The sequence below is a fragment of the Ustilaginoidea virens genome, chromosome 4, assembly GCF_000687475.1.
Source record: "Ustilaginoidea virens chromosome 4, complete sequence".
Lineage (NCBI taxonomy): Eukaryota > Fungi > Ascomycota > Sordariomycetes > Hypocreales > Clavicipitaceae > Ustilaginoidea > Ustilaginoidea virens.
The window spans coordinates 588,907-601,004 of NC_057319.1; the positions used below are offsets into that span (position 1 = coordinate 588,907).

The 12,098-nt window shown below is 55.9% G+C and overlaps 5 protein-coding genes across 5 annotated transcripts; 3 read left to right on the top strand and 2 right to left on the bottom strand.

Moving 5' to 3' along the window:
• Nucleotides 1-1,359: 1,359 nt before the first annotated feature.
• Nucleotides 1,360-2,721, top strand: UV8b_04685 (uncharacterized protein; the record flags this gene model as incomplete). The annotated part of the gene is made up of 4 exons (XM_043142183.1): nt 1,360-1,767; nt 1,908-2,183; nt 2,262-2,398; nt 2,481-2,721. 4 exons carry the CDS (start codon nt 1,360-1,362, stop codon nt 2,719-2,721), a joined length of 1,062 nt encoding a protein of 353 aa, XP_042998117.1.
• A 900-nt stretch (nt 2,722-3,621) lies between these two features.
• On the top strand, nt 3,622-4,779 carry UV8b_04686 (uncharacterized protein; the record flags this gene model as incomplete). Its single annotated transcript, XM_043142184.1, has 4 exons — nt 3,622-3,625; nt 3,996-4,100; nt 4,255-4,622; nt 4,702-4,779. 4 exons carry the CDS (start codon nt 3,622-3,624, stop codon nt 4,777-4,779), a joined length of 555 nt encoding a protein of 184 aa, XP_042998118.1.
• Nucleotides 4,780-5,182: 403 nt separating this feature from the next.
• UV8b_04687 (uncharacterized protein) lies at nt 5,183-6,692 on the bottom strand (the record flags this gene model as incomplete). The annotated part of the gene is made up of 8 exons (XM_043142185.1): nt 5,183-5,257; nt 5,367-5,528; nt 5,607-5,655; nt 5,719-5,735; nt 5,849-6,157; nt 6,228-6,254; nt 6,342-6,392; nt 6,486-6,692. 8 exons carry the CDS (start codon nt 6,690-6,692, stop codon nt 5,183-5,185), a joined length of 897 nt encoding a protein of 298 aa, XP_042998119.1.
• Nucleotides 6,693-7,297: 605 nt separating this feature from the next.
• Nucleotides 7,298-9,108, bottom strand: UV8b_04688 (uncharacterized protein; the record flags this gene model as incomplete). The annotated part of the gene is made up of 3 exons (XM_043142186.1): nt 7,298-8,665; nt 8,743-9,027; nt 9,088-9,108. 3 exons carry the CDS (start codon nt 9,106-9,108, stop codon nt 7,298-7,300), a joined length of 1,674 nt encoding a protein of 557 aa, XP_042998120.1.
• A 916-nt stretch (nt 9,109-10,024) lies between these two features.
• UV8b_04689 (uncharacterized protein) lies at nt 10,025-11,284 on the top strand (the record flags this gene model as incomplete). The annotated part of the gene is made up of 4 exons (XM_043142187.1): nt 10,025-10,375; nt 10,450-10,550; nt 10,663-11,018; nt 11,100-11,284. 4 exons carry the CDS (start codon nt 10,025-10,027, stop codon nt 11,282-11,284), a joined length of 993 nt encoding a protein of 330 aa, XP_042998121.1.
• Between the last annotated feature and the right edge of the window lie 814 nt (nt 11,285-12,098).

Consider the following 12,098-nt stretch of genomic DNA (forward strand, 5'->3'; position numbering starts at 1 on the left):
GGACTTGTTGTGCCTTGAGGATGCGTACGTGGAGGGACAAGTGTAGAAGGACCAACTGTCGGCAATAGTCGCACTGATGCATCATGGCGTTGCCGTTGCTGTTGCTGTTGCCCATGATTGATGTTTGCACTCCCCGAGTTCTTCATGGCGCATCCCCGTTGACAAGGCAAGTCGAATGCTTGATTGCGCGATGGTCAGATGCTGTCGGAACATGATGGAAGCCCGGGCACTCTGCAAAGCACAGAACACTGTCCCGGCAGCCTTGTCACCATAGCCATTGGACAATGCCTTTGAGAAGACGTGCTGTGCCGCAGTCTGGGGCCTTAGCGACAAAGCCATGACCGACGTTTGATTTGCTGCCTCGATGGATTCTCACTTTGGCAGAGGAGTCCCAGTCAGCAGTCAGCAGTCAGCAGTCAGCAGTCAGCAGTTAGCCGTTGAAGTTTGTATTGACCAGACGCTTCTAATGCCATTGAAGTTTGGTGTTTTTAGAGGATGGATCCAGAGGCAAGTCCAGGTGCCTCTCGGGCGCTTGTCATCTGCCAAGCCGGACGAACCAACAAGTCAGCCAAAGCTTCCCACTTCCTGGGGTCAATAGTTCCAGCAGCCCGCCACCAGCCTTGCAATCTCTCCCCGCCCTTGTTCTTTTCGGGTTTGTTTTCTTTTTAAAAAAAAATTATAATTATAATAAAAAACTCTCTTTCCTCTCATGTTGTCAAAACCTCGGCTCGGCTCGCCATCACCAAGCATCAAAAGAGAAAAAGGGAAAAAAAAATCCCCTAGCGCTCTGCACTGTGCAAACAACTCCGTGCCCACTTCGTCCACCGCCCCAATAGAGTTTCCGCGGGTGAAAGACTTCTCAAACCAAGCAAAACTCAAGATAGCCGCTGAATGGCCCCATAAAAAGACCTCAACTTCTGGCAACTCTCCACCCCAGCCCAAGACGAAATACGCAATAAACGCAAGTTTCGACGCACAATTTCGCGCTTCTTCCAAGCATGTTGCGGACAACCTCGGCCCCGTCCTCGTAGCATTTCGTCTTCCTTTGCTTTTCTTTTGACCCCTGCGTCGCCCTCGTTTTCCGTTGCTGCCCACCCACTCCCCCTTCCCCCGAGCGCAGGGACGCCCGCCCGCAAAAACGTGACCCGACCTCTCACGGCCCACCGAATATACCGTCGTCCCCATCCTCGGCTCTCGAGAGCTCCCGGAATTCCCGCCACCGCATTAGATGCCAGCTTGTCGGGGCGGCACTAAACCTGAGGCTGAGCGATTCGGGGAAGCGTTGCGATACCCAGTAGTTGGGTTTTTGCAAGCAGATAGGGTGGTGTGTCGGCTCGTGAGCACAGGTGGATCCTCGTCATGTCTGCAGTCAAGGGCACGCAGTTGCAATCGCCTCCTGCGGCTCCAACAAACATTCAGATGCCGCCTTCGGAGCCGGGACTTGCGCAACGGCCGCAATCTGTACCTCCCCAACAATTCGTCGAGCTTCGAGAGTGGATTTCACAGCCCGTCGTGGCGGCATTCTGCGGTGGCGGAGTTGCCGGCGCTGTATCCAGAACAGTCGTCTCGCCTCTTGAACGGTTGAAGATCTTGCTGCAGATCCAGAGCGCCGGGCGAGATGCGTACAAGTTGTCAGTCGGTCAGGCCCTGGGCAAGATGTGGAGAGAAGAGGGTTGGAGAGGCTTCATGCGCGGCAACGGGACCAATTGCATTCGTATTGTGCCCTATTCTGCTGTGCAGTTTAGCAGCTACAACTTTTACAAACGGGTACGTTGTTCCCGAAAAGATGCGCCGGGCTTTGGAAACGCGGAATCTGCGCGGCAATATAACCCGACTGCGAACAGAACATGCTTGCTAACGAGTTTTTTTTTTCTTTTTCTTTTTTTTTTTTTTTTGGCGCACGATAGAACATTTTCGAAACGTACCCGGGACAAGATCTGGCGGCGTTGACACGTCTCGTGTGCGGTGGTATCGCGGGCATCACATCCGTCGTCTTTACGTATCCGCTTGATATTGTTCGAACGAGATTATCTATTCAGACAGCCAGTTTCGCCGAGCTGGGACAGAAACCCGCCAAGATGCCTGGCATGTGGGCTACCTTGGCTCACATGTACAAAACTGAGGGCGGTATACCGGCACTCTACCGTGGCATCCTCCCGACAGTCGCCGGTGTGGCGCCATATGTAAGCTTATGGCCAAGAGGCCCAATTGGGTCACACCAGTGTCCACCAGCCAAGAGCTAACATGAGCCCCGATGACAGGTCGGTCTCAATTTCATGGTTTACGAATCAGTGAGGAAATACCTTACGTACGAGGGGGAACAGAACCCCAGTGCCGGGAGAAAGTTGTTGGCCGGTGCTATATCCGGTGCAGTTGCGCAGACATTTACCTATCCCTTGTGAGTCCCGACGGCGCGCCAATGTTTCAGAAATCGAGTAAGGAACCCATTGGAGGGGGCCGCGAAACTGACTCTTGATTAGTGACGTTCTTCGAAGACGGTTCCAAATAAACACCATGTCTGGTATGGGTTACCAGTATAAAGGCATCATAGACGCCATCAGGGTCATAGTTGGCCAAGAAGGCATTCGGGGACTCTACAAAGGCATAGTCCCCAATCTCCTCAAGGTCGCTCCCAGCATGGCTTCCAGCTGGTTGAGTTTTGAAATGACACGCGACTTCTTGGTCAGCGTGAAGCCCGAAGTGAGCCAACAGGCCCTGTAATGCGATGTACAAAAAAAAAGACTTGAGACCTTGGAGATGAAGAAGCGCGGAACAATGCATTGAAATGGTGTGGGCCAATCTATACTTTTTTTTTTTTTTTTGTTTCTTTCTCTTTCTTGGGTTTTCTGTTTTCTTCTGATATTTCCTTTTTATATCGTTGTTTGTCATTCCGACCAGGAAGTTTCGACACACATGCGCATACACTTACCGTGCTTTCTGTTGTTCTCGTCTTGTCCGGGTTATGTTCTTTCCGGCATTATGTTGAGCTGGTAGTCCTTTCTGGGCGGTCGGTTATTGTTAGAAAACTCGTCAAAGAAAAAAAAAACGCTACAGATTTGCTTTGGAGAGGAGGGGGACGTGGTCGGTCATTGGCATTTGGGACGGGAGGTCGCGGCGGCGGCAGGTCATTGTCGGAAGTCGACCATTGCGTCTAGATGGAGGGAGACACCCCAAGAGCAGAGGAATGGTACTGTAGACAGAGTACGGAGTACTTGGATCCATACGTAGCTAGGATAGACGAGCACCGTGCTCACAAACATTTGGACTGAGCAGACGAATGCATTGTGCAACCCATGTCACGTCCCAGATGGAGGAGACGTAGATGGAAATCAGCCAAACTAAACCCAGCGTGACGAACGGATGTCGGGCTGGAGTCCAGTTCCGAGCCGGACCCGCAACCAGCCCAGGGGCCAGAAGTTAGAACGCGCAGCAGCCCCGAGCCCTAACTGCCCTCCTTGACCGCCCACCGCATGCGCGCCCGACGGCCAATCACAGCCCGGCAGCGAGCAGAGCCCTGAAGTTTCCTCCAAAACACCCCGTCCTTTTTGCAGCCCACCATCACGGAGGTGAGAAAAAAGATACCCATCGACAACACTTGACCGTCCAGCAACCGCCGCCGCCATGGGTACGTGAAAAAGCATTCGAACTTCAGCCTGCGTATGCGAGTGAGATTGGGGGTGAATACCTTTTTGCATCAGTGCTTGTTTTTTTTGCAAAAAGGCCCCCCATTCTTGCGGACGAAAGCGCCCCGAGGGGTTTCCTTCAATTCTTCCTTCTTCCTTCTCGCGACTTGGTCTGCCTGCCCGCTGCATCTCCCCGACGCACGGGGAGGGCCGTTGGAATACGCAAACAACGTCGGGCTGAAGGAGACCTGTCGAATCGAGTTGGAAGACGAGGAATTGCGGGTTTCCCTCGGAGAGGCGGGCTTTCATACTTTTCTGAGCATGCATGAATGGGAAGGGCTGACGATGCAACTATTTTTCTTGCGCCTTCAGGTATCGATCTTAATCGCCACCACGTCAAGGGCACTCACCGCCAGAACCCCAAGAGTGACAATGTCTACCTCAAGCTCTTGGTGAAGCTGTATCGCTTCCTGTCTCGTACGTTTTTCCTTCCCCTGGGCTAGACGGACGTCCCTTTGTTTGTTACTTTGTTTCTCTAGACGAATGCTGGGCAAATGTGGCAGCAGCAGAGATTGCCGCTCAAATTCACAAAGGGGCCAGCGGACTAACAGGCAGTACCTCCCCCCTCCAGGCCGCACGGATTCCAGCTTCAACAAGGTCGTCCTTCGACGCCTCTTCATGTCCAAGATCAACCGACCCCCCGTGTCGCTGTCCCGCATCGCCGCCAACATCAACAAGGAGGGCGAGAAGCGCACCGTCGTCGTCGTCGGCACCATCACCGACGACAACCGCCTGCTGACCGTCCCCAAGGTCACCGTCGCGGCTCTGCGCTTCACCGGCACTGCGCGCGCCCGCATCATCAAGGCCGGCGGCGAGGCCATCACCCTGGACCAGCTGGCCCTCCGCGCCCCCACGGGTAGCAACACGCTGATTCTGCGCGGGCCCAAGAACAGCCGCGAGGCCGTCAAGCACTTTGGCATGGGACCCCACAAGAACAAGGTCAGCAAGAAAACACGTTGCCGAAGGCTACATGCCACATGTGTAATTTCTTTCCCCCTGCTAACAATGCCCATTGTAGAAACCGTACGTCGTCTCCAAGGGCCGCAAGTTTGAGCGTGCTCGTGGCCGAAGACGCTCTCGCGGCTTCAAGGTCTAAGGTGGCTGAGCGGGAGGGGGGAGCAATCGTCCTGTGGACGCGGGTCGTTGTGGTGAAAGCTTGGACGGCAGCGACCGAGGGGGGGGCATCTGGTGCCGCCGGTGTTGTGCTTCGTATGGGACTTGCATGGAACAGGCGTGGCTCGGTATCACGACAAAAATACAACGTGGCTTTTGGCGTAAATGACTTTTTTTTTTATCTTGCCTTTATTTTTTTCGCATCGCCATTCACCCGCCATGCTCTATTTTTTGTGACTGTCTTGGCACGTGATTCTTACCGTTGTCGGCCTTTGTTCTATAATGTACATGATGTATGTTACACGACATGATGTCGTTACATGAGGACTTTTTGCCGAATCGCTCGTCAATCAAAGCCCTGTGCTTGCCGTGCTTTGCGGCTTCGCTCAAGGTGCATCTTCCGGTTCCAGCAAAACCCCCCGTTTCCTCTTCAGCGCGACCAGATACGCCTCTTTGCTTTCCTACGTTCCGGAATCAGCAAAATGCCCCCCCCAGTAATCAGTCAGTCAGTCAGTCGACAGCCGGGGGGGCGGGGGAAGGGGGCGTGCCGCAGGGCCGCCAACGACTCACTCTTCTCGACGAGTCGGGCTTCTCCCGAAACACTTTCGCAAACATCCTTTTCAGGTTCCCCTCGAGCAGCTTGTCGTCCGCCCCCTGGTAGAACTTGCAGACAAAGTGGCCGCCCGGCTTCAGCGTATCGCTTGCAAACTGCAGCGCCGCGGTGCAGAGATGCTTCGGCCGGCCGGGGCCCCTTCTCCGTTAGACGCCTTGCGCTTGAGACACGGAGCACACGGAGACGCCTCCACTCACCATGCTGCCCATGTGGTCGCGAAACGCAACGCCACTCGTGTTCATCAACCTATGATACGGATTGGTCAACGTGTTTGACTTGTAGCCGGAGGTTTGCTGCCAGGGAGCTGACATGTCACTCAGAACGACCTGCGACACCGTTAGCTGCCTTTTCCCCGCCCGCCACCCCCCCGGCGGCCCGAGGGCATCGTTGCAGACGAGTTGGGGCGGGACCCCTCGGCTGGTCGGATCGGCAAACGCACATCTACTGACGACGCTGCGGGGGCGGCGTGTCCCTCGGGGCTTTGCGCCTCGCTCGCGTGCCGCTCCTTGTCGATGTAGCTGGGCTGGTCCAGAGGCTGGCTCAGGGGATCCTCCTCGTCGGCGGCGTCGGCGGCGTCCTGCTTGAGAGGCGCCTGGCTCTGCGTGCGGTGGATGAACTCCTTGACGAGCTGCCGAACAGATGGCGATAGAAAGTCTCCCTGGAAGGTGGCCACGCCCTGCGGAGGTTGGGCGGGTATCAGGTCTATGCCAATGACGAGGCCGTGGGGCCGGGTTCGCTCCCGGGCGACCTGCGCAATGTTAGAAATCCAGACGATTGCTCCCGACGGGGCCTCCAGTATCTATCTGGCCATGCTGTACCTGCGACCAGCTCCCGGGGGCATATCCCTAACACGGTGGGGGGGGGGGGGGGTTCAGTCAGCCGTTGCTCGCGTCTCGAGGAAAAGGGGAGGGTGCCTTGTCGCAATCACTCACCAGATCCACCACTGTTTGGCCAGGCTTGAAAAGCCTGTACTTGGAGTCCATCTACCTCGACTTCCCGAGTCAGAATCTGCAGGAAAAAGGAACCCCAAGTCTCACAGGGGCGGGTCATGTCATGGAAGAGAAAGGCGTCCGCACCTCGAGAAGCTTAAACGCCGCTCTGCTCTTCAGCCCTTGCACCTTGGCCTCGCGCGCAAACGAGTCCCGTCCTTGGCGCTCTTTCCAGCGCGAGCTGGATGACGACTGGCGGACTGGGCAACGGGGCTGGAGAAGCAGTCCTGCGAGCCGCGGCGAGGGGCGACCGCCGCACCAGGGCGTTGAGCTCAGAGCCGCGACGGGGCGCATGGTCGTCGTCACGCGGCCCAGAGACTCGGTATGGACCTTGTCGCGAGAGCTTGCCTGTACAGCGACGGGAGGAGCAACATGAGTCTTGGCATCATGTCGCTTTGTCCGAAAAGCCCACGGATAAGATCAAAAGGTTCCCTTTTCAAGGAGCTGGTTTGTCTCGAGACCTTATTGGCTGCGGAAGTGGGTCTGCGCACCTCCCGGCCAAACCTGCTACCCTGAACCCGTCCACCGCGGCCAGGACATGTCGCGATGCTAGTTAACACGAAGGGTGACTAGATAATTGCGTGAGAGTAATAGCGACAGATGGCATTTTCTGCTTCTGAGATGGTGTCCATTGGCTGTTTGATCGAGGGCAGGGGGTGTTCCTGAATCTAGCAAACACATGTGACGGCGCCCGCCATCATGTGTCCACGATACCCTCCCTAACTAACCGTGATATTCAAGATCCAAGATTCGAATAATAATAATAAGAAGAAGAAGAAGAAAACCCAAAAGAAAAACTCCAATGATGCCTCATAACAATGCGCAATCCCCACCGTACCAAACAGCCCGCTGTCATATCTCGTAAGCCATCAGTCCCGAGCACAACTCGCCCGTGGACGCTACACCAGGAAGCTGGCATTAACACCCCTCCTGTCCCTCTTCAACGGAGAGAACGAAGCAGGAGCTGCAAACGCATTCCTTACCCCGCCGCCGAGACGAGCTCTTGTTCGTTTACCAGCCGCCGGCGGCTGTGCTTTGGGCTGGGCTTCTGCATCGTTGTCGTCATCGTCGAACAGGGTGGTGTTGGCAGCGCCGAGCAGCTTGCGCTTCTTCCTCTTGGCCTCCGGCTCATCCGCCTTGGGCTGAGCCAATGCCGAGGCCTTCCTGGCAGCCGCGACAGGCGCATTCTCTTGGTCGGCTGCGCCCGAGTCATGGCCAGATTTGTCCACACAGACCTCTGGTATGGACTTGATCTTGGGTGTTGTGCCTTTTGACCTGATGGCTCTGTTAGCCTTTGCGGGCGTCGACTCGGCCAGTGGCGTTGCCTTTGGCGGCCGTCCGCGGCGTCTGGTCGCCTTGGCCGGAGACTTGACCGATACGGACGATTTGAACGAGACCTTGGGCTTGGGGGCTTCCTCCTCGGACTCTGACGGTGACGGTGGCTCAGGCGCCGCGGCAGCATCCGAAGCGGGTTCCTCCTCGGCTCCGACGCCGACCATGTTTGGCGACTCCTCAGTGCCGGAGAGAGACTTGTTTCGGTTGAGGAACGGCGTGACGGAGAAGGCGGATTTTTCGCCAACAGCTGACTTTTCGATTCCGCGCCGTTTGGCGGGCCTCTCCCGCGCAACGGCATCGTTCCCGGGGGTCTGAATCGTGACTTCCTCAAAGGACATGGCAGGAGCACGACGCTTCTTGCCGACGTCAGCTGCAGCCGCCAGTGCCATGGCCTTCTTTGGCTTCTCCCCGGCGGACCGGCCCGCAGCAGATGGCGCCTTGACAGCAACCGCCGTCTCTGATGCGGCATCATCATCAAGCTGCTCTCGCGTCGCCTTCAGCTCGGCCGCAAGTGACCTTGATTTCTCCTTGAGGCTGGAGATGCGCTCCTCCAACCGCTCGTTCTCGGCCTTGGTGGCCGCCAGTTCCCTTTCGTGCTCCCGTTCGGCCCTTTGACGTTCCTTCTTCTCGGCGGCAAGCTTTTTCTCGGCATCTTGCAGTCGACATGTCAGCTCTGCCATGGCGGCGTCGTCGTCGTTCGTGGACTGCAAGAGTTGCCTGGACCGCTTCTCGTTCTCGAGCTCAACCTCGACAGAGTCCAGTTGTCGACGAAGATTGTTCTTTTCCGCTACCGTTTCTTGAAAAGTCGCGAGCTGCGACTGGAGATGCTCCAGCTCTGGCTTGAGGCGATCCAGCTCCCTTGCCAAGGCAAACTTTTCCTGCAAAACCTTGCCCGAATCTTGCATGGACACGTTCAACGCTTCGATTTCACTCTGTGATCTCTCCGAGTCAGCAGGGGCGAAGCAGCATTTTTTTTTTTTGAACACCCTGGGTAGGCGCGTAGTCGTACCTTGAGGCTGGCCATGTCAATGTCCTGCTTCTTGAGTCGTGCTTCCTGCGCACGAACGGTTTGCTTGCTGTGGTCCAGGTCCAGCCGCAGCTGGTCAGTGTCCCTGGTAAGCGCCATCATCTTGTAGTCTCTCTGGCCGAGCTGCTCTCTCAAGTCGGAGTTTTCGTCGCGCATCGTCAGCATGCGTAGTTGCATGAGCCGAGCCTGCTCGTCGCGAGTGATGGAGTTGGTTTTGTGCAGGGCGGCTTGGCGCAGCATTTCGAGTTGGTGTATGCGCGCCATGCGCTGATTGCTGTCAGCAACCGAAAAGACGTCCCCCCCAGCCATCTGAGGCGCTGATACTACCTGCTCTGAATTGCTGCCCATGACGGAAGTGCGTTGCGTTGTCCTGCTTGGCGACGTCCCGCGGCAGGGCTCAGCCAACGGTGGGGTAAAACGTGGTTGTTGATTCCAAGCCGAGGAGGGAGGGGGGGGGGGAAGGACACGCGCTAGTCGTCGCGACGAGGATCGTACAAGGTCGGAATCTGCTATGCGGTGTGGCTGCCGCTGAATATGTACTGTCTAATCTGTGTCTGAGCCGCTAGTCAAGATGTCGCTGGTGATGCTGGCTGAACTTCCTTTGGGCTAAGTGCTTGCTCTTGGGGTGCATTTGTGTTTTGCTGGGGCCAAACCGCACGAACGACTCCAAGTAAACATGATGCTATTTTGGGACTAGCGTGATGTGGCACCCGTCAAGCTGACCCTGTGCACGTGACCTGCGCAACCCGTTGACGTCTTCTCAAAGTCCCCATCTCTGGTAAGAGCTGAGCAGGAGTCACTGCCACTGTCGGCCTTATTGTGAGCCTCTGGGATTGCTCTTCAGGCTGCTTGTCGTCGAAAGCGTGGTTAGAAATACCGCCATCCATCGAAAAGCTTGAACTAGAAAGTTTCCCTTGGCGTCCAGAAGTCGCCTCGCCCGCTGACTAAGCTAGCCCCCCAGTGCAAGAGCTCGGGACGGAGCGACGTAGCCGGTACCTACCTCACCTCCTGTGTACCTCGTCGAGCACAACTATCTCTAGGTCTGGCTAGGTATCTACCTACCTAGGTAGGGTACCTTGGGCCCTTCGTAGGTACTCCTGTGTGTCAGGCCACCTCAGCCTCAAGTGATGCCATGAAGCTGGACAAGATAGCTCCACCACCTCGCTCTCACCACTCTGGCCCGAAGCCGGTCCTTTTACACCTCAATTGGCGCCCACGACGACTGTGCTGCTCCTCTCCCCACCCCCATTCCCCGCGGCCCACGATGCGTTTTCTGCCGACCCTCGCATCGGCCTGTGCGCTCGTCGCCGGCGCCCTTGCTGCCGAGAAATCCAGCCACGAACGATTCGCCGACTTCTCCCGCCTATCCCGTACCGCGACTCCCATCCAGCTCAACACCGCCTCCTACAAGTCTTTGACGGCCAATCCCCGAGACTACGCCGTCGCCGTCGTCCTGACCGCCCAGGAGGCCCGGTTCTCCTGCCAGGTTTGCCGGGAATTCAAGCCAGAGTGGGAACTGCTCGCTCAGAGCTGGGCCAAGGGCGACCGCAACCACGAGTCTCGCCTGCTCTTTGCCGTCCTCGACTTCACCGAGGGTAGAGACATCTTTGTGTCGGTATGGGAAACGAGCCGAAAGTAGGGGACACTGACTAACTGATCCGTCCGCTTGCTTTGCGTGGTGGCACGTAGCTCGGGCTCCAAACCGCTCCTGTTCTGCTGCTGTTCCAGCCGACCACTGGACCGCACGCCGTTGCTTCCGTCGAGCCTGTCCGATACGATTTCACAAGGGGGTAAGAAAACCCGCGCTTGCCAGTGTTGGCCCCGCCTTGTCTTGGGTTTAGAAAGAAGAGGAAGAGGGTTGGGGGGAAGCAGACGCAGCTGACACGGGCGATTTTCACCTAGACCGGCTTCTGCCGACCAAGTCCATGCCTGGCTGGCACGCCATCTCCCCGGCCGGCCTCATCCCCAGCTCAAGCGTCCCGTGAATTACATGAAGCTGGGATCGCTCTTCACATTTCTGGCCGGTGCGATTACTGTAGCCGTCTCGGCGTCGCCCTACGTCCTTCCCTTGATCCAGAGCCGCAATCTCTGGGCTGCCGGCAGCATGATTGCCATTCTCCTCTTCATCAGCGGCCACATGTTCAACCACATTCGCAAGGTTCCCTACGTTGCTGGTGATGGAAAGGGGGGCATCAACTATTTCACTGGTGGGTTCCAGAACCAGCTTGGACTCGAGACCCAGATCGTCGCTGCCATATGTAAGCTTGCCCCCCCTCGTTGGATAAAATCAAGCAGCTCGCTTTCTACTCCGTATACTGACCTCGGGCTGCCACTCCAAGACGGCCTCCTGAGCTTTTGCACCATTGCCCTTGCCAACAAGGTGCCCCGCATGACCAATGCCAAGTCGCAGTCTGTTGCTGTCCTTGTCTGGGGAGCCGCCATGTTCTTCATCTATGGCTTCCTGCTTAGCGTTTTCCGCATCAAGAACCCAAGCTACCCGTTTTCCCTGCCGCCGTTCATGTAAAGCCTCAAAAGGCCCCAAGAGATACGGGATCAGGATTCGCCCCAAGATACATTCCGTGCGCCCCGGGGGTAATTGGATGCTAGGCCCAACGTCAAAGTACTGCAGCGGCTCACCGGGATCAATCACTACGGGTGGTTGCGCGGACGAAACGTCAAAAAAAGAACAACGTTTTGTATTACTATCCTTGTTTTTTTTAATGAGAGGAAACATTCGGAACGGAGTGCAGTGTAGCCACTGGAGGTAGATGACGACAGAGGTGAAGAAGACAAGACCGCTCAAACTGATAGAATCCACCACTACAGCTGGTGGTGTCCCTGCTTCAAAATGTATGGTAGATGAAAAATTGCATGGTCGGACCACCAATAAAGTTGGAAGAAATAAAAAGCAATTGAGAAAAACACTCCTAGCCAAAGGAAAAAAAAAAGAAAGCTCCCACGCCGGGGTACTCTTACGGCAAGTATAATATAAGCCTTTCAAATAAAGCGAATTCCGCGGCAAAAACAAAAAAAAAGAAAAAGAAAAGGACCGCTATAATGCATAGGAGAGGGTAAGGAGAGGGAAAAGAAGCGATAAAGTAGAGTTCTTTATTGGAAGAACAAAGCATACATGCCTATCCTGCCTTCAGAGGCTGTCTAAACAGCAACACGTCATGCCTCGTCAGATAGATTTTTATTTGTTCCCCGTTTTCCTTCACATCAATAAAGAAGACCAAAACGAGGAGAAGCCAGCCATATGACGCCTCACCAATGATCCACCAGCATCTTTGCACTCAATCCCGCCTTGACAGGGTGTTTGATTCGTTTGCGTTTCCCCT